Below are 23643 nucleotides of genomic sequence, written 5' to 3'. Positions count from 1 at the left end.
GATGTCGAACCCTAACCCCGGAGGTGATGTTTGGGGAGGCGAGGCCTTTGGGGGGAGATTAGATCATGAAGGTAGAGCTCCCAGGTGGGATCAGTGCCTTTGTAAGGGGCTGAAGAAACCAGATCTCCTTCTGCAGCGTGGCCATGCCTCAAGGAGACCTCTGTGAATGCGGAAGCCGCTGTCACCAGACACCAGGTCTGTGGGTGCCTTAATCTTGGACTTACCTGGACAGAGCTGTGCGATAAATTTCTGTTATTTGGGCCTCCCGGTCTGTGGTGGTTTGTTATGGCCGCCCAGAGAGACCAACAAACAACCTGTGTGCAAATGTGAGTCATAAAGGGGTGGTGTTGACAATGTGAGTCACTGCCATAAACGAGTGGTGTTGACAAAGGCATCCTGTCCAGGTAGGAGCTCCGTGTGGCTAAGCAGGGTCCAGTTTCAGAAAGTGATGCCTTCTTGATGTCATCTTCACACTGACAGGAGGTTTTTATTTAGTTCTTATTTTAAGATTTTCCTACCCGACAGTTAACGTAGCATACAGATATCACAGTAAATTAACCACATGAATGCTTTCATTCCTAAGCAGCTCATGTGGGTGAGTTTCTAAAGCCATGTTTGGGCCGGTGCATCACTCAGGGGGGAGTCCCTAAGATGCATCGTGTCCATGGAGAAAACGAAGCAGGACACACGTGTGAGTCGTCCCACCCTTGGTCACCCAGCTTGGCCATCACACACGCCTCCTGCCCAGCACGTGTGTGCATGTGTGACAAAGTCCCCTGGACTGGGTGGTTTAAGCCACAGGAGTTTATTTCTCTTGGTTCTGGAGCGGGAAGTCCCGGACGAAGGCACCGGCAGATGTGCTGCCTGGTGAGGGCTCACTTCCTGATTGACAGACTGCCGCCTTCTCACTGTCCTCATGTGGCCCGGCGAGCAGAGCAAGCCCACAGAATCCCACAGAGCCCCACTCCCACAGCCTCCTCACCTCCCACAGGCCCCACCTCCCAGCACTGTCCGCCTGGGGTTAGCATTTCAACACATGAATTCGGGGGAAGACAAATATCCAATCCGTAGCAGTGTATATGTGTAGATGTGTGTGTATAGATGTGTGTATGTGTAGTGGGTGTGCATGTGTAGATGTGTGTATGTATAGTGTGTATATGTGTGTATATATAGATATGTGTATGTGTAGATGTGTAGATGTGTAGTATGTGTGCACGTGCATGTGTAGCTGTGTATGTGTAGATGTATGTGTAGTGTGTATATGTGTGTACGTGTAGTGTGTGCGTGTGCATGTGTAGATGTATGTGCAGATGTGTATGTGTAGATGTATGTGTAGATGTATGTGTAGTGTGTGTGCGTATGCATGTGTAGCTGTGTGTGTAGCATGTTTGTATGTGTAGCTGTGTGTGTAGATGTGTATATGTGTAGTGTGTAGATGTATGTGTAGTGTGTAGATGTGTGTATGTATAGTGTGTGTGCATGTGTAGATGTGTGTATGTGTAGTGGGTGTGTGTGTGCATGTGTAGCTGTGTACGTGTAGATGTGTGTATGTGTAGTGGGTGTGCATGTGTAGATGTGTGTATGTATAGATATGTGTATGTGTAGATGTGTAGATGTGTAGTATGTGTGCACGTGCATGTGTAGCTGTGTATGTGTAGATGTATGTGTAGTGTGTATATGTGTGTACGTGTAGTGTGTGTGCGTGTGCACGTGTAGATGTATGTGCTGATGTGTATGTGTAGATGTGTGTATGTGTAGATGTATGTGTAGTGTGTGTGCGTATGCATGTGTAGCTGTGTGTGTAGCATGTTTGTATGTGTAGCTGTGTGTGTAGATGTGTATATGTGTAGTGTGTAGATGTATGTGTAGTGTGTAGATGTGTGTATGTATAGTGTGTGTGCATGTGTAGATGTGTATATGTGTAGATATGTGTAGATGTATGTGTAGTGTGTGTGCATGTGCATATGTAGCTGTGTATGTGTAGATGTGTGTATGTGTAGTGTGTATATGTGTGTACGTGTGCATGTGTAGCTGTGTATGTGTAGATGTGTAGCGTGTATGCGTGTGCATGTGTAGCTGGGTATCTGTGTATGGTAGCTGCGTATGTGTGTGTAGCTGTGTATGTGTGTATCCATGTGTGTATGTGTGGGTGTGTATGTACATGTATGTACATATACATATATGCATATGCGTGTAGCTGTGTATACATGTGTGCATAGGTGTGTGTCTAGCTGTATATGTAGCTATGTATCTGTGTATAGCTGTGTATGTATGTGTGTCTGTGTTTATAGGTAGCTGTGTGTGTAGCTGTGTGTCTGTACATGTGTATAGGTGCATGTATGTGTGTATATGTGCATGTATGTGTGTATAGGTAGCTGTGTGTAGCTGTGTGTGTGTGTTTGTGTAGCTGTGTGTGTATTAAACTGAGTGTGTATCTCACATTAAAGCAAGATCCCATAGGAACCATACTTCTTTCTGGTGATGGGGATGAGAGGGAGTTGCAGCTGCCTTCTGCCCCTAGCGAGTGGGTACAGGCCCAGTTGCTTGGGTGTGAGAGTTCACATGCAGGTGTGACAGGTCTCAGCCAGGACAGTGGTTCTTGGATGTGGGTGGGGACCGGAAGCTGTCCCCGGTGCCGTGTGGCAGGGTGCTGTTCTGAACCACAGAGGAACTTCGGAGCCCTCTGTCCTCTGTGGCCTTCCGCCGGCCTCCAGTTACTAGGCCGGGTGCAGACGCAGAAGTAGAGCTTGTTCTTGGTGCCATTGGCCCTGCAGGGTCCTGGCACTGCCCACCTTGGTGGGGATGGTTTCTCAAGAGAGGGACTCTGCCCCCAACTCTGCATCCAGCGGTGTTTGACTGCCTCATAACCTGCAGGTACGGGAGCTTTGGTGCCTGCTTTTCAATCTCAGTGGACAGGCTGGGATTTCCACTCCTGACTTGGGAGGAAAGAACAGGGTCTTTGCTTTCCATTGAGGCTGCGGTGGAGCACAGAGAGTTCGGAGATACCTAGGGGAGCAGCAGCTTGAGACCAGCACCAGCAACCCCCTGAACTAGGCTGTGCGGCCTAGGACAGGCCCCCGGGCGATTTCAGCTCTGGGGTTACCTGGCCCCCATCCTTTCCCCTGGGCAGCTGGAGGCTGCCTTTAATGGCAACCGAAAAGTTGCCACGAGCTCCTGGTCGTTGTGGTAGGTACTGCGTGAAGCTGAGACATGCTTGAGCCACATCCCAGGGGGCTTTGAGCCCCCACCGCGGCGGCGGCTGAGGGAAGGCTTGTCACACTCGCTCAGGAGGACACAGGGCCGCAGTGTTCACTCAGCGGCCTCTTATCATTGGGATCGAGGAATTTTCCGAGAGGAAGTGAGAATTACCAATGATGGAAGGTTTGTGGGTGAGTGACAGGCATATTCTGTTGAGGACTGCATGGGACATTGTGCGCTGCCAGAGACGGGGGCAGAGGTCAAGAGCCCTTGAGGGATGGGAGAGTTCAGAGGGCAAAAGTCATCGGAGCACAGTGGAGCCAGACCCAGCCGCCGCCTTCCCATTCAGGGGCTTCATGAGAATCCAGCATTGCAGGGACTGAGCTGTCCCAGGTGAAGGGGAGGCCATCACGGTGCGTGGACGCCCCTCGGCTCAGCCCTTTAAGAGGCTCGGCAGCTGGGATGGGCTTGAGGCATGAGCCCTCAAAGGAGGTTAGGAACGAGCTAGGGAGAAAAGATATGTTCATGTGACGTGCTGGCCGAGGTGAGAACAGTTGTGTCAGATAATGAGTCACGTCCCATTGAGGGGTGCTGACAAGGGCTGGACAGGCCTTTGGGAGGAGGCCACGGAGCCCTGTGCTGAGGAGATACCCACAGGGAACCTCGCAGGCCCAGCGTCCCAGGATCACTGGATGGTAAAAGCTGCCCTGCCTGGCGTCCTGGCGTGGCTGGGCTTGGCCAAGACCCAGAAGCAGAAGTTCCGGAAACTGAAGGCGGTGGCTGTGGGGGGCGCAAGGCAGCGGTGGACTGTCGCTGTTAAGAGACAAAGCTGTGGTTGTCGCAGGCTGTGTGCACCCTGGGTCTTCTCTGTGAGGACATGGATGAGGAATGGTGAACTCACCATTATCTGTTCTCCATAAAAAGCTACCCTAGACTTTGTTCGCTTGAAACAGCCCGATTTTACGGATTTATTCTTCATTTAGTGGCTCAGGAGTTCCAAAGGGCTCAGCCAGGCGGTTCTTCACTCCACGGGGCACTGACTGGGTCCTTCACTCAGCTGTGTCCTCGTGCGGGGCGGGCTGGAAGGTCCTGGGGGCTGCCGTCCCACACCCCCACCTCCCTGCCCTTTCACAAAGCCCACCCTCAGCCGTCGGTGCTGGGCCTCCTCAGAGCAGGTGGACGCCGGGTGGTGGAACCACCTCTCCGATGACCGTGGGGCATGAGAGGGCAGCTGCAGTGTCCTGAGTCCCAAGTTCACTTCTGCTGAGTCCTGAAACAGGTCACAAGGCCGGACCCCGGCTTGGGAGAGAGAAATGGATTCTGTCTAGCCAAGGCGGCGAGGCAGGGTCAGTGGCCGGCTCCAGCAGGCAGACCTGGAGCCCGGCCTGTGGGACTCCAAAGTCAATGTTCAAATGGAGCCCTTTGAAATTGAATTGCTTAAGAGCCGGCAACGTCAGAGAAGCTGGACGATACCCCCCAACAGCACAGTTAAGCAGGTTATTAGGGCACATAGATGTGGAATATTATGCGATGTTTAAAATAATGGTTACATTGTTTAAAAGCATGGAAACAGTTTGTTCTCGGGGTTAGGAAGGAGGCAGGAGACAAGCTTCTCTATCCAGTATCATCTCAACAAGGTTAAAAAAGCCCAGAGAAAAAGGCTTGGAAGGAAGCACACTGAATTGTCTCGGTAACTGTCATACGGTGGCCAAGATAACGGGTAATTGTCTAAATTCACGTCACTTTTGTGTACTTTCCAAATATTTTCTTCAAGCAGCACACATTTCTTTCAAATAAAAATTATGTAACAATGAAGAACATGCCTCAGTTTCAACTGAAATACTGGGTGCTGATGGAAACGGGCCAACATGCATGGAGTCCTCGGGGGCCGTGGAGCCCTCGGCTAAGTGTCTGCCTCTGGTCTCTTCCCCAGGTGGGCGGGGGCAGGACGGAAGCCCGGTCATCACCTTCCCTGACTACCCGGCCTTCAGCGAGATCCCGGACAAGGAGTTCCAGAATGTCATGACCTACCTCACCAGCATCCCCAGGTGCGTGCGCTCCGAGCCCGGCAGACACTGTGGTGTGGGGCAAAGTCTGAGGTTTCACCATCGTGGGGTCCCCGCAACTATGGGATGAGGCAGAGTCTCTGTGAGATTTCCCCGTCGTGGGGTCCCTGTGAATGTGGGTTGGGGCAGAGCCCCCCATGACTGTGGGACAGGGCAGAGTCTCTGAGGTTTCACCACGTGGGGTCCCCGTGACTGCGGGATGAATTAGGGTCTGTGGGAGCCATCGCTGCATTCCCCGTGGCTTTGCTGAGGGGTTAGAGCTTTGTCAGCATCATGGCTCTGAGGAGCTCAGGAGTCTGCCTCGGATCTGATCTGGGGTCCGAATCCAGCCTTTCCGCTCCAAGCTGCTGTTCTTTCCTGTGTTACCACCTGGAGGCTCAGCTGCTCAGCAGTCGGGATCTGGCTTAGCCTGGGCACCGCTTTTCTTCCACGTAAACTGTCACTGCGCATGCCTGTGTGATCAGCAGAGCTCTGGTGCGAGGGTTCTGTGTTCTTCATGCCGCGGAGGCCATCTGCACGGGGCCTGATGCTCATGGGAGCAGAGCCCGTCCACGTGGCCTCTCTGTGGTGTGGTCAGGACCTGGGGGCGTGGCCGCCTCCTGCCCTTTCCAGGAGAGAACTGACCCCAGAGGTACCAGAAAATCGGGTTAGCAAAAATGGTTCCCTCAGGCTGCAGTTTTTTTCGTTCCAGGCATAGCTGGGTCCCCATCCTCTGAAAAGGCAGGGAGTCCAGTTCTGTGTCTCCCCAGCGGCCAGCGGGAGAGCAGCGTCAGGCCCGTGAGCCGCAGGCTGACCTGGGGGGGCACCACAGGGGTCTCGCATCTGCTGCGGTCACCCCAGCCACGAGGAAGATGCTGAGAATGTCAGCCACACACCAGCAGTGTAGCTGCTGCTTCTATTTGGGGTATAGTGAACCACACACCAAGTAAAAACAGAAATATCCTTAAATGTGGCATCTGTATCCCTCACATTACATAAGGTGGCGACACAGAGGAGATGTTTAACCGTCAGTGTGAAAGTGTGGCCGCGGCCATTACCGTGAAGGTTCTCCTTCATTCTTCAGTCTTTAAAGACAACAGCGCACTGGGCCTGGTAACTGAGAGCTCAGCGCATCGGCCTGACCTGGAAAACAGCACATAGATCTCCTGATAAATGTCACGTAACCTCCAGTTGGCAGCAGCTAGCCTCTGCAGTAATGCCTTGAGGAGAGGGAGAGCGGTGGGCATCTGTGTCCACTTGGCGGGTAGAGGTGGGAGCTGGCGGAGCAGGGAGCTTGTGAGCCTGTCAGGGGCAGGACGTCTTGGTGGGCAGAAGGAAGGGGGCTCGTGGCCAGCTATGGTCAAAGGCCTGGACATGGCAGTGTCCTGGTAACCCCAAATCACTGTGTGTTGGGTTTGTGGTTCTGACTTCGGTCTCTTGTCTTTTGTGAGAATCTTGCACCCACCATGCACCAGGCTCTGCTGGCTGAGCTGAGTGCATGGAGGAGGGGCTGGTCTCGGGCCAAGTGGCCGAGTTCCCTGAGGGCTGATGGGACCAGCTTGGTGGGGCAAGGCTGTGATGCTGCAGATGGTTTCCCCACATTCCTCCCTGGTTCTCAGTTGCACTGTGGCAGGAAGGCAGTTATTAAGCCTATGTTATAGATGAGGCTTAATAACGGGGTGATGGCTGGAGAAAGTGGATGGCTGGGCAGGCGAGCGCCTGAAGGCTCAGACCCATGGCCGTACCCCGAGGACAGGGCTCCAGGTGTGCTGTGGCCAGAGGGTGTCCTTGAAGAGGGCAGTGATCTCCAAGCCTCTAGGCCTGTGTCTGTCACCTGCACAGGAGGAAGGGCCTGTGCCCCAGGGGACGGCCGGCCTGGCAGGTACATCCGCCCCCTGATGGCACCTCCCGGCATGGGGCTAAATGAGATTCTGTGGTGTCCACACTGAATGCTGACTGGTCAGACTCATTCTCAGAAGTCAGGGCTGTTGTCAGTGCTTGCTACTTGGAGCCATGAGCTGGGATGTCTCCTGTTCGTTGAACCTTCCTGTCTCTTTTGTCTTAGAAACTTCATGGAGTCCCTTAGCTACCCACATCCCTTTTCTTGAGATTTTCTAGCATCTGCAGTGCTCAGAGGCCACCCATCAAGACCACAAGAGTGTGGTACGCGACACGTGTTCATATGTGCACACTGCTGTTTATCCAGTGTTCTGGAACCTTCCACAGCCCCCTTGCCGCTGCCCCACTTCTCTGTCTGCTTCTTCTCCTGAGATTCAGGAATCTCAGATGGGTCCAGACTCCCGCAGGACAAGACCCACTCAGCCATCTCTGTAGATTGTGCCTCTGTGAGCCGCACAGCCTGGTCTGGCTGAAGGTGGCTGGAGCGCAGGCCCCGTCCCCGCTGCGGACACGCGGGCCCCGGGATCCCCAGTGGCAGCTCTGTGGATCCCCACTAGTCGCCTGTGTGTGAAAACTCAGGTTTTCGGGTCACACTTAGATTATAAAAAGTGGAAGAGGCCTTTTATATCACCAGACGGTCTAAATCAGATCCTGGAAATGCTTCGTTCAGCCCTGAGCTGACCGTGGAGCTGTTTCCCCCACTGGACTCAGTGTGGGTGTCTGAGTGTGTGGGGTGGGGTATGTGTCTGTGTGGTGTGAGTGTGTGTAATGTGAGCCTGTGGTGTGTGGGGGGTGTGTGGGGTGAGTGAGGTGTGTGGGGTGTGTGGAGTGTGTGTGAGTGTACGTGTGCATTCTACCCACGTTTCCTTCCCTGTGTGGTATGTATGTAATGTGAGCATGTGGCGTGTGTGGGGTGAGTGTGGGGTGTGTGGGGTGTAAGGTGTGTGTGGCATGTGTGGGGTGAGTGGTGTGTGTGGTATGTGTGGCCTGAGTGGGGTGTGTGGTGTGTGGCGTATGTGAAGTATGTGGGATGTGTCTGGGGTGAGGGTGGTGTGGGGGGTGTGGGGTGAGTGTGGGGTGTGTGGTGTGTGGGGTGTGTGGTGTGTGGCGTATGTGAAGTATGTGGATGTGTCTGGGGTGAGGGTGGTGTGGGGGGTGTGGGGTGAGTGTGGGGTGTGAGGTGTGTGTGGGGGGTGTGGGGAGTGTGTGGTGTGTAGGGTGTGTGGGGTGTGTGGGGTGTGTGTGAGTGTACGCGTGCATTCCACCCACGTTTCCTTTCTCCCGTATGGTGTGTGTAGTGAGCCTGTGGCGTGTGTGGGCTGAGTGTGTGGTGTGTGTGGCGTGTGTGGACTATGGCATGAGTGTGGGGTGTGTGGGGTGTGTGGGGTGTGTGGACTATGGCATGTGTGTGGGGTGTGTGGGGTGAGTGTGGGGTGTGAGGTGTGTGTGGGGGGTGGGGAGTGTGTGGTGTGTAGGGGTGAGTGTGAGGTGTGTGTGGCGTGTGTGGACTATGGCATGTGTGTGGGGTGTGTGGGGTGTGTGAAGTATGTAGGATGTGTCTGGGGTGAGGGTGGTGTGGGGGGTGTGGGGAGTGTGTGGTGTGTAGGGGTGAGTGTGGGGTGTGTGTGGTGTGTGTGGCGTGTGTGGACTATGGCATGTGTGTGGGGTGTGTGGGGTGTGGGGTGTGTGGCGTGTGTGGACTATGGCATGTGTGTGGGGAGTGTGTGGTGTGTGGGGTGTGTAGGGTGTGTGGGCTGAGTGTGTGGTGTGTGTGGCGTGTGTGGACTATGGCATGAGTGTGGGGTGTGTGGGGTGTGTGGTGTGTGTGGCGTGTGTGGACTATGGCATGTGTGTGGGGTGTGTGGTGTGTGGGGTGTGTGTGTGTGAGTGTACGCGTGCATTCCACCCACGTTTCCTTTCTTCCCGGGTAGGTCTCGTCAGTGTCAGACCCAATGCTCCCTTTCTATCTGGAAATAAAACTGTTTGATAACAAAACCCAACCCATGTGAATTTGGGAGGTCGCCCGTGTGCCCTGATCAGAAGGACCACAGAAGGGACGCGGCGGGCCTGTAAGAGCCACCTGTCCCCTGGCTCTCCCGGCGTCCTAGGGCGCAGCAGCCACGGCAGCTCCCTGGATTTCTGTGAGCACGGGGGCCGCGGGCATGCTGTGCGGACCCTTTGCCTCCAGGGTGTTGCCACTGAGCGTGTCCTTCCTGAAAGAGTGAACAATTCTTGACACATTTCTAAGGGAAATCTTCTTCCTAAGGGCATCTAAGGGATGCCGCCTTGAGAAGTGCAGAGTGTGTTAAAAACGTGGGGGTCAAGCACGGCCTCTGCAGATAAAACCAGGGTCCCCAAAGCCTTGCAGGTGCAGCTTGGCGGAGGGGACCGTCCCAGAGGAAGTCTCTGCATCCCTGACGAGCAAAACTGCCAGGCTAGTGACAAGGAGGAGACCTGCGGCGGCGCCCTGAGGGTGCTGTGCCCCAGGGAGTACCCTCTGCAGGGGACCCTCTTCCCAAGGGGGGCAGCCTGCCGTCTGCTGGAGATGCGGGGCATTGCGGCTCGGTCCTGGGCCATCCCCAGGAGACAGTGAGGACCGGGAGCTTGGACCTTTTCTTCCAGGAGAAGGTGGGCGAGACCCTGGCACAGGCCGCTCCCCAGCAGGCAGTTTGCAGACAGCTGCACAACCAGCACGTTCTTTCAGTGGGAAGAAGTGAAATTGACCAGGCCTGTTCTTTCCAGTGTCAATGCAAATTAAATAGAAAATCTCTCCTGAAGGCTGCTTTTAAGGGGTTTCAACTGTTACATTCTAAACCAAGCATCACTGCCATCAATTTAGAAAGAATGTTGTATCCTAACTGTAACTTTCCTTCTGTTTTCATAGGCAAATGCCAGGTGTCCTCATTCAAGCACTACATCTGACTATACTCATCATTTTTGAAATATTAGACTGAAATAGACAGGTTTGCCCCGAATGGTTTGGGACACCTCTTAATAGAAATCAAGTTCTTGGTCCTTGGAAAGACGACTCACCAGGGCGAAGGGGGTGACCTCGTGCTTTGCCGACTCAGGTGTCCGCTGATGCCCGATGTGGGCCCTCCGTGTTGGGGATGTCCGGCTTTGGGCTGTCACGTTTGTCAGAGGGCAGATTCGGATCTCCGAAAACCCTACAGCCCTTCCTGTTCCGAGTGGTGCTCAATTTAACCAACATCGGCCAGGCCTTGGTAGACGCCAAGGTCTCAGAGAGGCGATAGAGACCAGTGACAAGCAGATTCCAGACCCTGTATGGCCCCCTTAGAGCCACGTGGGCTGGGGAGGAGATGCAGAGGTAGATGCGTCAGACCTGTGTGTCCAGGCACTGCTTGCTGAGAAGTCTCCGTGGTCAGTGCACACTGGGAACACGACAGCAAATAAACAGAGAAAATTGTGGTGCTGAGACAATACGTCAGCTGTGGAGGGCTCACAGGGCAGCAGGGCTGTGGGAAAACACAGTGAGAGAGAGATAAAAAGAGAGAGACAGAGAGAGAGAGACAGAGACAGACAGTGAGAGACAGGGAGACAGAGAGTGAGAGACAGAGACAGAAAGATAGAGACAGAGACAGACAAAGAGACACAGAGAGACAGAGATAGAGAAACAGACAGAGATAGAGACAGAGAGAGACAGAGAGACAGAGACAGGGAGAGACAAAGAAAGAGAGACAGAGAGAGAGACAGAAAGAGAATCAGAGAAAGAGACAGAGCGAGACAGAGGCAGGGAGAGACAGAGACAGAGAAAGAGAGCATGAGGGAAGCAGAGGGCGGGGGCGGCAACATCACCGTGGACAAAGAACTTAATGTAAACTGGGAAGCAGTTGTCACAGAGTCCCCAGGAGAGAGCCAGTGGCATCTTTGGGGCAGCGAAGGCACCAGGGGGCAGGACAGAGTGCCAGGGAGTCAGGGGCTGTAGGGACAGTCTGGGAGGTGAGACAGGGTCTGTGGAGCCTTTTTTGAGGGGCTGTGTTTTCTGTGAAGTGGGTGCCAAGGAGTTCATGACCTGCCAGAATGCAGGGTGGAGGGAGGAGCTGGGAGATGGGGAGGAGGGTGGCAGCCCTCAGAGAAGGTGCGAGGTGGGGAGCTTGGGGCTTGCTGGAGGAGCAGTGTGGAAGGAGTTCACTGAAGCTGATGATGACGCTTATTTTCCCTGGGTCTGGCTCAAAGCTCCCAGCTCCTTGGAGGTAGGGACTCCATCTACCAGCCAGCTTGCCAGGACAGAGGTCATGTTCAGCCCATAAGAGGCATGTACACATACGGATGCACACGTGCACCCACATAGACTTGCACATGCCACACACACACACAGATACACACAGGCATGCGGGCACTCACACACAGACACACCCACACACGTACAGATGCACACAAGCACACACATGCTCACAAGCATGGACCTGCACACACCACACATGGCCCCCCACCACACACACAGATGCACACAGGCATGCAGGCGCACACAATTGCACACATGCACAAAGACGTGAGCACTCACACACAGACACACCCACACACGTGTACAGATGCACACAGGCATGCACATGCTCACACCACACATGCCACACACATAAGCATGGCACTCACACCACACACACAGACATACCGGCCATGAGGGATCAGCCCCCAGGATCCAAACACCTTCCATCAGGCCCCACCCGCAGCATTGGGGATTACAATTCAACATGAGGCTTGAGCAGGGACAAATATCCAAACTATATGTCACACACACATGCACACAGACATGCAGGTAGTTGTGCACTTACACAGATGTGCATGTGTATAACCACACACATACACACAGACATGCAGGTGCATGCATACCCCCCACAGACCTGCACATGTACACACCACATGCATGCACAGTTTGTGTGGACTGTATGGGGAGGGTGTGTGTGGGACGGAACAGAAACACGATTGTAATCATTAGGCTCCCAGGCAAGAGGAGAGTCCTCCTATCTCGCTGATTCTAAGATGAGCACCTGAAGGCAGCTCGGTTTGTCGTCCCCCTGCGGTGACCTGAGCACCGTGTCCTGCTCTCTGAGCTGGAGGGCAGCTGGACCCCAGCCCTTGGAAGAGCCCCGCTTCTCGCTGTGGGTGTGATTTCCTGTTGAACTTTGAATTGGCTTTTGAATATAAGGACAGGAAGTGTCTGTGGGTGTGTGTGCGTGTGCTAAACAAGTTAATACGCACAAAAAGGTAAAGCTTCCACTTCGCCTCCTGCTCCCCCACAGCTAACTGTGGAGCTGCATTGGGGTGCCCCCCAGGCTGTTCATCCGCGTGTGGTGGGACAGCATAGGACACGCCACCTCGCAGCTGCTTCTGTTCAGCGGTGTGCCGTGGTGCCCTTCTACCCGGGCGCCATTTGCTGCTGCCTTTCATTTTATATATATTTTTTATGTTTTGAGACAGGGTCTTGCTCTGTCACCCAGGCTGGAGCGCAGTGGCAGGATCTCAGCTCACTGTCGCCTCAACCTCCTGGGCCCAGGGTTCCTCCTGCCTCAGTCTCCTGAGTAGCTGGGACTGCAGGCATGAGCCACCAGCAATTTGGGTATTTTCTATAGAAATGGAGTCTCGCCGTGTTGCCCAGGCTGATCCTGAATTCTTGGGTTCAAGTGATCTACCCACCCTCGCCTCCGAAGTGCTGGGATTACAGGCCTGAGCCACTGCGCCCGGCTGTGCCTTCAGGCCCCGTGATGTGAGTGGACCCCGTGTGCTCACTTGGGCCTGTTTGCGGGCGTTTCGTGGTCCCCACTGTTTCCCTGTTAGGGTCCCTGCTGTAAAGAGTCGCCCGCCCTGGTGTGGCTGGTTTCTGTGTTGTCTGTGATTCCGTCTGCGAAATTGTGCCATGTGTCTAGCAATTCTCAAACGCTTCAGCTGGGTGATTCCCTCCGCACCCCCACCCCCACCCCAACGGAGTTGGCAGTTTCAGGGCTGCCCTTGTCTGCCATCCCTGGCTGGCCTGAGGCTGTGCTGGCCCCGGTCGCCCTGCACAGTCTGAAGCCCCACGTGGAAGCTCTGCCACCCACGGCCTCATTAGGAGGAAGCAGGAGACACCGCGCAGCCCAGGTATCGGTGGGAAGCCACTTCTCGGGTGTGTTTCCTATCTCCACATCAGCATTTTCTTCATGGAGTCTGCTGCTTCTGAGCACTGGAGACACGTCCCGGAGGCCCTGCCATTCCTTCCTCCGGGTCCTGCACGCACCCCGGCGACCACCTCCCCCGAGGCCCTCTCCCCGCGCCCTCCCAAAGCGCGTTCTCCAGGCCCTTTTCTGTTACTGCTGTTGAATGCAACCGCTTCTGACCACCTGTGGCCATTTAAATGTAAAATGAAAGCTAAGTAAAATTTAAAATCCAGCCCATGGCAGGCAGGGCTGCCCCCTTTTTTTTTTTTTTTTTGGAGATGAGTCTGGCTCTGTTGCCCAGGCTGGAGTGCAGTGACGTGATCTCGGCTCACTGCAGCCTCAACCTCCCGCCAGCTCAGGTGATCCTCCCACCTCAGCCTCCCGAGTAGCTGGGATGAAGGTGCATACCACCACACCCGGATAATTTTTGTATTTTTTGTAGAGATGGGGTTTCACCATGTTGCCCAGGTTGATCTCGAACTCCTGGGCTCAAGTGATCCACCTGCCTTGGCCTCCCAAAGTGCTGGGATTATAGGCGTGAGCCACGGCGCCTGGTCAGGCAGCCTCATTTTTGTTCACACGTGACCAATGGCTGCTTATAGGGCTGTGTGCTGGTTATGCTGCTCCATCCTGGAGGAGGAGCGGCGCCCTCACCCTCGCCCTCGCCCTGGTCTCACCCTCACTCCCGCCCTCGCCCTGGTCTCACCCTCACTCCCACCCTCGCCCTGGTCTCACCCTCACTCTCGCCCTTGCCCTGGTCTCACCCTCGCCCTCACCCTCGCCCTTGCCCTGGTCTCACCAGCATGAGCAGAAAGATGAGACCTGGGGTTGCAGTGTCTGTGCTCAGGGTCCAGGACACAGCTCAGGGCCAACCTTCCTTGGGGAGTGACAGTCCCAGGAGGTTAAGGGTTGCTGTGGCCACAGAGCCACAGATCTGAGGTGGGGAAGACCTGCCTTGAGGCAAGGCAGGCCCGCCGTCCGGGGTGACTGGCGTCAGGGTGGGCGCCCTGATAGCGAAGGACCCATGGTGCCCACACCGGAGGGCGGAAAAGGAGGAACAGCATGGTCCCCGTGAAGCCCCTCAAGGAAGGGTTCCTCTCCCACGTGCGCACCCCCCTGCAGACCTCACCATTCCCGACAGGAACACTTGCGATATTCACTTCCAACCACACGAGGGCGCAGTTGGGCAACGGCAGCTATTGGAGAAATGTTGAAACTGGGGCGGCTTCTCTGGGTGACTCTGACGCTCCCATTGCTTCACGATCAATTTTTGTGTCCTGCTGTAACTACCATGCAGTGCACTTAAGAATCGTGCATATTTTACTCCAAGGCCTGTCTGTAAACCCTAATAAACGACCCTACCCAGGTAAGAAGTCCTGACAGTGGTTTTTGAAATTTACAAACCACGGAATTATCTCCCACAGCCACAGAGACTGCCTTGGTGGGAAACCAGGTTCTCTGACTCACCCGGCTCTGCAGCCTGCTTTGCCGTTTTCCGCCTCAAACCCCCTCTGCGGTGTACAGCTCTGGGTGTCTGATCCCTCAGGGGTCCTGTCTCCTCTCCTCTGGCCCCTTCCCTGGCTCCTGTGCCTGCCGCCTTTTTCTCCCATGAGGATGAGGTTCTGGTTTCCCCCCAGCACAGCTTCGTGGCCGGCCACCTCTGGATTCGGGTGGGCACAGGTCCTGCAGGGAGCTCCTGTATTATCTGCCCTCCGCCTGAAGCTCCTTGGAGGATGGCGATTTTAGGGTCTTACGGTGGTGTGAGCAATCAGCAGACCCCAGTGTTTGCCAGGTAGGCTCTGGGCTCAGACCCCAGCGCCCCACTTGTTAGCTGTTTGACCCTGGATATGTCATTCACTTCCGCGTTCCTCAGTTTCTGCACATTTAAAATGGCAGAGGCCCCTTCAGTGGTGAGTCTGTGTGACAGGTGATGGGACCTTCCTCTCGGTGATAAAGCAGGGGCCTGAGGGATGTTTAGCCTCAGCAGGTGGAGGATGGCTGCAGGTCAGGATTTTGCATCACAAACAACATTCCGGGGGTCACATTAGTGGATTTTTTTGTTATAGAGGACACCTGTGTCTGTAACTCCAGGGACCCATTCTCCATGCCCAGTGGCACCTCAGTCCCGCAGACCCCAGCCTGATTCTGGGTTCGCAGGTGGCCAGTGTCGCAGAGGCTCACCGGGTTCGCAGGTGGCCAGTGTCGCAGAGGCTCTCTGGGTTCGCAGGTGGCCAGTGTCGCAGAGGCCCACTGGGTTTGCGGTGGCCAGTGTCGCACAGGCTCTCTGGGTTCGCGGTGGCCAGTGTCGCAGAGGCTCACCGGGTTCGCAGGTAGCCAGTGTCGCAGAGGCTCTCTGGGTTCGCAGGTGGCCAGTGTCGCAGAGGCTCTCTGGGTTCGCAGGTGGCCAGTGTCGCACAGGCTCTCTGGGTTCGCGGTGTCCAGTGTCGCACAGGCTCTCTGGGTTCACGGTGGCCAGTGTTGCAGAGGCCCACTGGGTTCGCGGTGGCCAGTGTCGCACAGGCTCTCTGGGTTCACGGTGGCCAGTGTCGCAGAGGCCCACTGGGTTCGCGGTGGCCAGTGTCGCACAGGCTCTCTGGGTTCACGGTGGCCAGTGTCGCAGAGGCTCACAGAGAAGTCTTTGGAAATGAGAATGATGCCACCATTCTCTTTTAATTGTGTCATAGATCTTCCTTCATTTTATACATAGGTTAACTTAGGTTGGTTTCCTTTTCACAGCCAGAGTTCTAAGACAATTTTAAGTGCCACTTTTCTTTTGCTATTTCTTTATGAATGTGTTGGGTTTTATGAATGTGTTGGGTTTTAGGAATGTGTTGGGTTTTAGGAATGTGTTGGGTTTTAGGAATCACAGATGTGCTTGGACAACCAAGGCCGCCTGTGCCTCTGTGCTCTGGGGGGCTTTCCCTACGAGCTTTGCATGAGACGCCAGCTGCCCACAGTTAACTGAGCATGGAGGGCAGGGGAATAAAGCAAGCCAGGACATCAGGCGGCGCTGATTCCATGGAGGGCAATGGCAGTGGTGGGGACAGGTGCGGGGTGGGTGAGTGGCGGCAGCCACCCACAGAAGGACGTGCTGTCCCAGCCCCGCATCCCTAGGAGTGTGTGTGTCACAGGCGACCCTGTCCTCTCACCCAGGAGCCCTCTGAGCTTGCACCTTTCTTCTCCAGGTGTCTGCGATATCACACTCCCCTTGTGCTCCTCCCGCCTCCCGGCTGCTGCAGGTGGGCGGCCCCCCAACTCCACCAGACCCTGACTCTCAGAGGACCCCCAGCCTCTATTTGTGTTATTCTCATCCAGTCCATGGGGTTCAGATACCAAGGGGAACTTTTAACAACCGTCAATTCCTAGGCCCACTCTCAAATCATCGTGCCAGAACATCCAGGAGTGGCCTGAGAAGACCCGTGTTGCAGATGTTTCTCTTGCATCCATCTGGCACTGGTCTGCACCCTGGTGTTTGGAGCCCCCAGACTTGAACTTAGTGCCGTACGGTCCAGTGGCCCTGCTGTCCGTCTCAGTGCAGAGAGGGCCTGGGGGAGGTGCAAACGTGTCATCCTGGAAGAATTCCTCTTGAGTAACAGCCTGCCGCGTTCTCGGCGTCTGCGCACGGTAGAGCCCCACAGGCTAACTCAACCCTTGGCTCGCATCCTAAGCTCTGTGTGCTGTTAAGATGATGATACTGACCACGATAGAAAGCACCTTGCTGAGCCCCCAGGGGCGGAAGGTGGAGGGTAGGCCAGGGCAGGGTCGAGCTAGTCAGAGTGAAGAACACAAGTTCTGGGGAAATAGGGAGTTGTAACCAAAGATGAAACCACCCCTTCCCAGCGGCACCATTTGTAGGAATCTTAGAGAGTTGGTTGAACATCTGCAAACCCTGGGGTCGGAGACTCAGGTCGGACTGATCTGGTTCAGAACCAGGATACCCCTTTTGACCTGAGTTACATTTGTCATCATTCACGTAAATGTTTCTATTAGATGGAAACAGGTTCAAAACCCACTACCTAACTTCTGATCTGGCTGTAATAGACTATCTTGTAACCAACTGATATTTCCACCAAGAGCCACTGTAAAACCTGGGGTAAAATTTTGTTTAAAAATATGTTTGAGGGATTGAGAGACTTCAGAGGCAGCCAGGACTTGGGGAGCCAGATTCTGGAATTTTGCAGAGGTGAGCCCCACTTTCTGCCTTTAATGGTGAAGTATTGAACGCTTTGCCCCTGAGATCAGGAACACTGTTCTCATTTCTATTCAGGATTGTGCTTGGAGGTACCAGGCAGACAACAAGAACAAGAAAAGAAAAGAAAAGTCTAAAGGGTTGAAACAGTAAGAAACACAGGTATCATTCATTACTTGTAGACAATGTGGTTGTGTGTGAAGAAAGTCCAAATTAAGTAACAGTCAGACTCTTAAGCTGAGTAAGTAATTTAGCAAGATCAATGGCCAGGGGTCAATATACTAAACTTAATTGTATTTTAGTATTTTTATATATACCAACGATGTACAATTGGAAAATGAAATTTATAAATATCACTTATAATCACATCAAAATTGAGTGCATAGGAATAAAATCATATCTAATAAAATACGTGCAAGGCTTCTAAGCAGAAAACTGCAAAATGTTATTGAAAGAAATTACAGCAGCATGAATAAATGGAAGAATATTTTAGTTCACAGATTAGAAGACAATTAGTATTACAACAATTTTAATTCTAAGTAAACATATAGATCGAATGCAATTGCCAAATAAAATTCCAGCAGGTTTTTCTTTATTTAGGTATGAACATTGGCAGGCTGCCTTTACATTTTATATGAAAATGCAAGGGGTGAGGAATAGTCAACCCAACTTTGAAGAAAAAAGTTGGAAGCTGGCTGGGCACGGTGGCTCAAGCCTGTAATCCCAGCACTTTGGGAGGCCGAGACGGGCAGATCACGAGGTCAGGAGATCGAGACCATCCTGGCTAACACGGTGAAACCCCGTCTCTACTAAAAAATACAAAAAACTAGCTGGATGAGGTGGCGGGTGCCTGTAGTCCCAGCTACTCAGGAGGCTGAGGCAAGAGAATGGCGTAAACCCAGGAGGCAGAGCTTGCAGTGAGCTGAGATCCGGCCACTGCACTCCAGCCTGGGAGACAGAGCAAGACTCCGTCTCAAAAAAAAAAAAAAAAAAAAAAAGGTAGAAGGTGATACTGCCAAATATAAGACATTATTAAAGTGACAGTGATTACCACAGATGTTGTAAACAGAAGAGCAGTAGTACAGAATATCTCATCCAGACAGACCACACATCTACAGTCTCTCGATTTATTTCTTAAGTGATACTGTAGCATGGAAGGGGATGGACGTCCTCAGTAAGAGGAGTGGACGTGATTGGCTGTCCATGTGGAAAATTATGAATGCTGATACCTGCCTCACACCATACACAAAAGTTAATTCCAAATAGATCACGGGTGTAAATGTGAACTCTAAAGTAATATAGTCTCTGTTCTCGACAAACATAGGAAAATGCCTATCTCAGAGTAAGAAAAGATTTCTTACACAAGGTTTAAAAGGCAGTTATCAAAAAAGCAATTATCAGAAAGGAAAAGGTCAGTAAGTTGGGCTACATTAAAGTTAAGTTACTCTTTTCATCAAAATGCACCATGAAAAGATTGGCATGGAAAGGCACAGTATGGAAGCAGATGTTTGCAATGTGCGCATCCAATAAGAAACTTGTTTCTAGCTTATACAGAGAACTGCACACCAACAAGAAAAAAGAGAACCTAGCAGAAAAACAACCAAAAGATGTGAACAAGCATTTCATAAAAGAGGATAGCCGCTCAACACAGAAGGCTTCCTGCCTCTAGGAAATGCAAATTAAAGCCATACCAGGACACCACTCTGCACCCACAGGAATGGCTAAAATTCTACCGACAGACAGTATCCACTGCTGACAAAACCATGGAGCAACCAGAAGTCATATGCATTTCTGGCAGGTGTATATTTGTCCACATCTACATAATTACAGCAATTCCTAAGAATATGTCCAACAGGAGTGTGTATTGTGTGCACTAGAAGACACATATAAGAATGATCAGTCTTGTATTCAGTTTAGCCCCAAACTAGAAACAACCCAAATGTCCATTAAGAGTAGAATTTTTTAATAAATCGTATTTTATCATATATGTATACTATAACCCAGCAACAAGAATGAACAAACACCCTACCGCAACAACAAACACCCTACCGCAACAATGAACAAATACCCTACCGCAGCAACGAACAAACACCCTACCTCAGCAACGAACAAACACCCTACCGCAACAACGAACAAACACCCTACCGCAGCAACAAACACCCTACCGCAACAACGAACAAACACCCTACCGCAGCAACAAACACCCTACCGCAACAACAAACACCCTACCGCAACAACAAACACCCTACCACAACAATGAACAAATACCCTACCGCAGCAACGAACAAACACCCTACCTCAGCAACGAACAAACACCCTACCGCAACAACGAACAAACACCCTACCGCAGCAAGCACAAACACCCTACCGCAACAACGAACAAACACCCTACCGCAACAACAAACACCCTACCGCAACAACGAACAAACACCCTACCGCAACAACAAACACCCTACCGCAACAACGAACAAACACCCTACCGCAACAACGAACAAACACCCTACCGCAACAACAAACACCCTACCGCAACAATGAACACCCTACCGCAACAACAACACCCTACCACAACAACAACCCTACCACAACAACAACACCCTACCGCAACAACGAACAAACACCCTACCACAACAACGAACAAACACCCTACCGCAACAATGAACACCCTACCGCAACAACAAACACCCTACCACAACAACAAACACCCTACCGCAACAACGAACAAACACCGTACTGCAACAACGAACAAACAAACACTCCACTGCAACAACGTGGATGAATCTCATAAGGTCGAAAGAAGCCAGACACCAAAAAAGCACATATTGTATATTTTTATTTGGACAAAATTCAATGGCAGGCAAAACTAGTGTATGGTGACAGGAGTCGGGTGGGGCACCCTGGATGGTGGGAATGGCCTCTCAATCCGGGCACTCACTGCCATCACTCACACTCTGTGCTTCTGCATAATGTGCATTATAATTGGACAAAGTATTCACGTAAAGAATGATGTCCTCCAGGGAAAAGAACTTTTTCTTTTAGAGGTGCCACCTACTCTATCCCAGATGGGCCAAGGTAACTGAGTCGCACTGTGCAGGGAGGGCCTTCCTGTGCGTTTGTTTTGCTCTTCCTGAAGACTCGACCACCCTGCTGTGCAGGGACCTTTCTCCCAGACTCCTCTTCCTGTCTTGGGTGCAGGTTGACGTTTGAGCAGCAGACACCAAGGGTCCCCTTCCTCCCGCCCAGGCCTCACGTCCCCTCAGCCCCTCCTGGCCACGAACTGTTGATTCCTAAGCTCTGCCGCCCTCTGCAAGCGCTGCTCCTTCCGTGCTCTGGCCTCCGCTTGCCCCCACCGTGGGAGAAGGCATCCTCCTTGCCCCCACCATATCCAAGCAGCACAGGCAGATGGCCAGGCACGGGGGAACCTGGTGCCGGGCCTCCCTGCCCCACTGGTAGGGAGGAGCCAGCCGCTGCATCCAGACCATCCCTCATGCGCTGCTCCTGTCCAGTGAGCTGTGGTTGCACCCGCAGGCCAGCGGGCTGTCTGCCCACATGGGTGGGGAACCATGGGACTCCCAAGGTCGTGAGCCCTGAGCAGTTTGGGTCTCTGTCACAGAAGATGCAGCCAATTGGAACATTCCTGAAACTGTTTATGAGACCTCTGGGCCTTTTTTGTTTATTTGGGCCAAAAGTGAGCTCATTGGCTTCAAACTCAGCTGTTGGGCGACTGGCCAGGGCAGCCCCTCCAAGGCCAACTGCTGCGGGGTTGGCGGCTGATGGAGCGTCTAGGGGCCGTGTTCGTGCCCTGGGTGCGAGGGACATTTCTAGGGTGGCTGCCAGCTGGAGTTATTCTAGCCCAACTCCTCCGGCACCGTCACCTTCATCCCTCTGGGGACCGTTTCCTGCTGACACTGGGCAGAGCCACACCACCCTCTCCCTCAGGCACAGGAGGCCACAGATGTGGGCGTAGATCCAAGCTCCGTGAGCCCTGGGTCCTCACTCCTGTGAGCAGATCCAGGTCCTGCCTTACGGTTTTGGGCAGTGCAGCCTCGGGAGTGCCGTGGGCTGCGGGGGGATCCTGTGGCCCTGCCCTCGTGACCACAGTCAGTGTGGGTAGAGGAGGTGCTAGGGGCTCTTTACATCCTAACGCCAGGGGCTTTTTTAGTCCAGGCTTTGCACCTTCTGAGTCAGTGTTCCTGAAATGTGGTAGGAGAGGAGACACGGGGCTGAGGGGGCGTGGATGAGCGTCCACCTGGGCCCTGCGTAGGGGGCAAGGTCATGGCGGGGGACTGCACAGAGCAGGAGGCTGAGTGCTGGTGTGTGGGCATCTGGGGTTGAGTCCTTGCTTGGTGGGAACATTAGGAGGCCGCCAGGGTGGACGTGGCCTTAGGGGCAGCACACGTGGTGTCTGAGCCAGATTCCCCTGTCTCTGCTCACAGCTGTGTGACTTTGGGCAAGTGACTAAAGCTCTCTGTGCCTGGAGAGGATCATAGCACAGCCTCATGGGATGGTCACTGGAGCTTGATAAATAGGTGTAGGGCTGTTGGCACAGTGCTTGGTCCGCAGCAGCCCTGGAGGACAAGTCCCTCTCCCTGAAGAAGCATATGCCTCCCGCTCACACCCTGTTCCCACACACGCCCTGTCGCCCTGTGCCCACACCCCGTTCCCACACGCCCTGTCGCCCTGTGCCCACACCCGGTTCCCACACGCCCTGTCGCCCTGTGCCCACACCCTGTTCCCGTGAATGCCCTGGGCCCGCACCCTGTTCCCACACACGCCCTGTCGCCCTGTGCCCACACCCCGTTCCCACACACGCCCTGTCGCCCTGTGCCCACACCCTGTTCCCGTGAATGCCCTGGGCCCGCACCCTGTTCCCGTGAATGCCCTGTGCCCACACCCTGTTCCCACACACGCCCTGTTGCCCTGTGCCCACACCCTGTTCCCACACACGCCCTGTCGCCCTGTGCCCACACCCCGTTCCCACACACGCCCTGTCGCCCTGTGCCCACACCCTGTTCCCGCGAATGCCCTGTGCCCACACCCTGTGCCTGCGAATGCCGTGTGCCCGCACCCACGATGGTGAGCACGGCCGGGGTGGGAGGAACCAGCGCTGTTGTCCTGCCCAGGCCCCATACCTTCCACAGCTGAGCAACGGTGGCTGCCCCGTTAACACCACCTGGAAACCAGTCCGTCCTTCTCATCGAGAAACTGATTTTCTACTATGCATTTTTTGAGTTGAATAAATTTACAACACCTTGTATTTCACTTGCAATTTTGACTTCTAAAAAATGTTTTAGTTGTTGGTAACTGGTTTCTCATTGAAAACGGATGCCTATTTGTGATGCTGGTGTTCCCGTTACAATGTAACCCAAAGATTTAAACGTAGAGTGAGTGGAAGCCCCACATGGGCAGGCCAGGTGGCATCCAGTGGTGACGGGAGCACATGGTGCCTTTCTGGTGGCTGCATCGTCAGCCTACACTGCTGGGTGTGAGACAGACGCGCACTAAACGGCGTGAGAAGCCAGATGTGGGAGGCACTGGGCACTGTGGGCAGGAGCTTGGCTGCCTGTGGGGCAGAAGCTCCATGGCTATAAGTGGATGTGTTTGGGTCACCGAAGTCTTGGGGGTGTGTGTTCTGCCTCCAGCAGCTCTCACACGGCAGTCGAGGTCCCCGTGGCTGGTCCGGCCTGTTGTGGAGTAGCGGGGACATTCATGGGCGGACACAGGCTGAGATTCCATCCCAGTCAGAGCTCTATTCCAGGGAAAAGGGGAGAAACTGAGTCAGGCTTTGTTCTGCAAAGCAGTGACACCGCTCCGCCAGCGTGGCGGGCTGCAGCACACTCAGTGGCTTCATTTCACTCTCACGGTAACCCCTGGGGGTGGATTCTACAACGACCCTCATTTTTACAGAAAAGGAAGCAGAGATGGTTCACAGCTGAGCCACCTGTCCAGGGTGACGCCTTTGTGGAGCCCGCCAGTGTCGCAGAGGCGGTGAGCCCCTCCCACCCAACACACAGCCCTTGGCAGGGGCTCCTTAGCAAACCCTGCAGGTGGGCCGCGTGGGATGTTTCTCGCGAGCATCACCTGCTTCAGGACTTGGAAGCACTTGACTGTGTTCGCTGGGCTGAGGATCATGTGCTCAGTGGAAATCAATCATTCTGGGCTC

At 53.8% G+C, this 23643-nt stretch overlaps 1 protein-coding gene across 14 annotated transcripts in view; it reads left to right on the top strand.

Moving 5' to 3' along the window:
* MCF2L (MCF.2 cell line derived transforming sequence like) overlaps positions 1 to 23643 on the top strand; it is a 195612-nt gene that overhangs the window by 118065 nt on the left and 53904 nt on the right. For all 14 annotated transcript variants that reach the window (XR_004428947.1, XM_033177185.1, XM_033177184.1 and 11 more), the window contains one exon: positions 5132 to 5246. Coding sequence is in view for 13 of the 14 variants with exons in the window: in XM_033177185.1 (XP_033033076.1) it covers positions 5132 to 5246 (115 nt within the window). In the remaining variant the exon portion in view is untranslated. The remainder of the gene's footprint in view (positions 1 to 5131; positions 5247 to 23643) is intronic.

Source organism: Trachypithecus francoisi, unplaced genomic scaffold (genome assembly GCF_009764315.1).
Source record: "Trachypithecus francoisi isolate TF-2019V2 unplaced genomic scaffold, Tfra_2.0 Lachesis_group18, whole genome shotgun sequence".
Lineage (NCBI taxonomy): Eukaryota > Metazoa > Chordata > Mammalia > Primates > Cercopithecidae > Trachypithecus > Trachypithecus francoisi.
The sequence above is the reverse complement of the archived record's forward strand: the minus strand, read 5'-3'. Positions and strand labels throughout refer to the sequence as shown.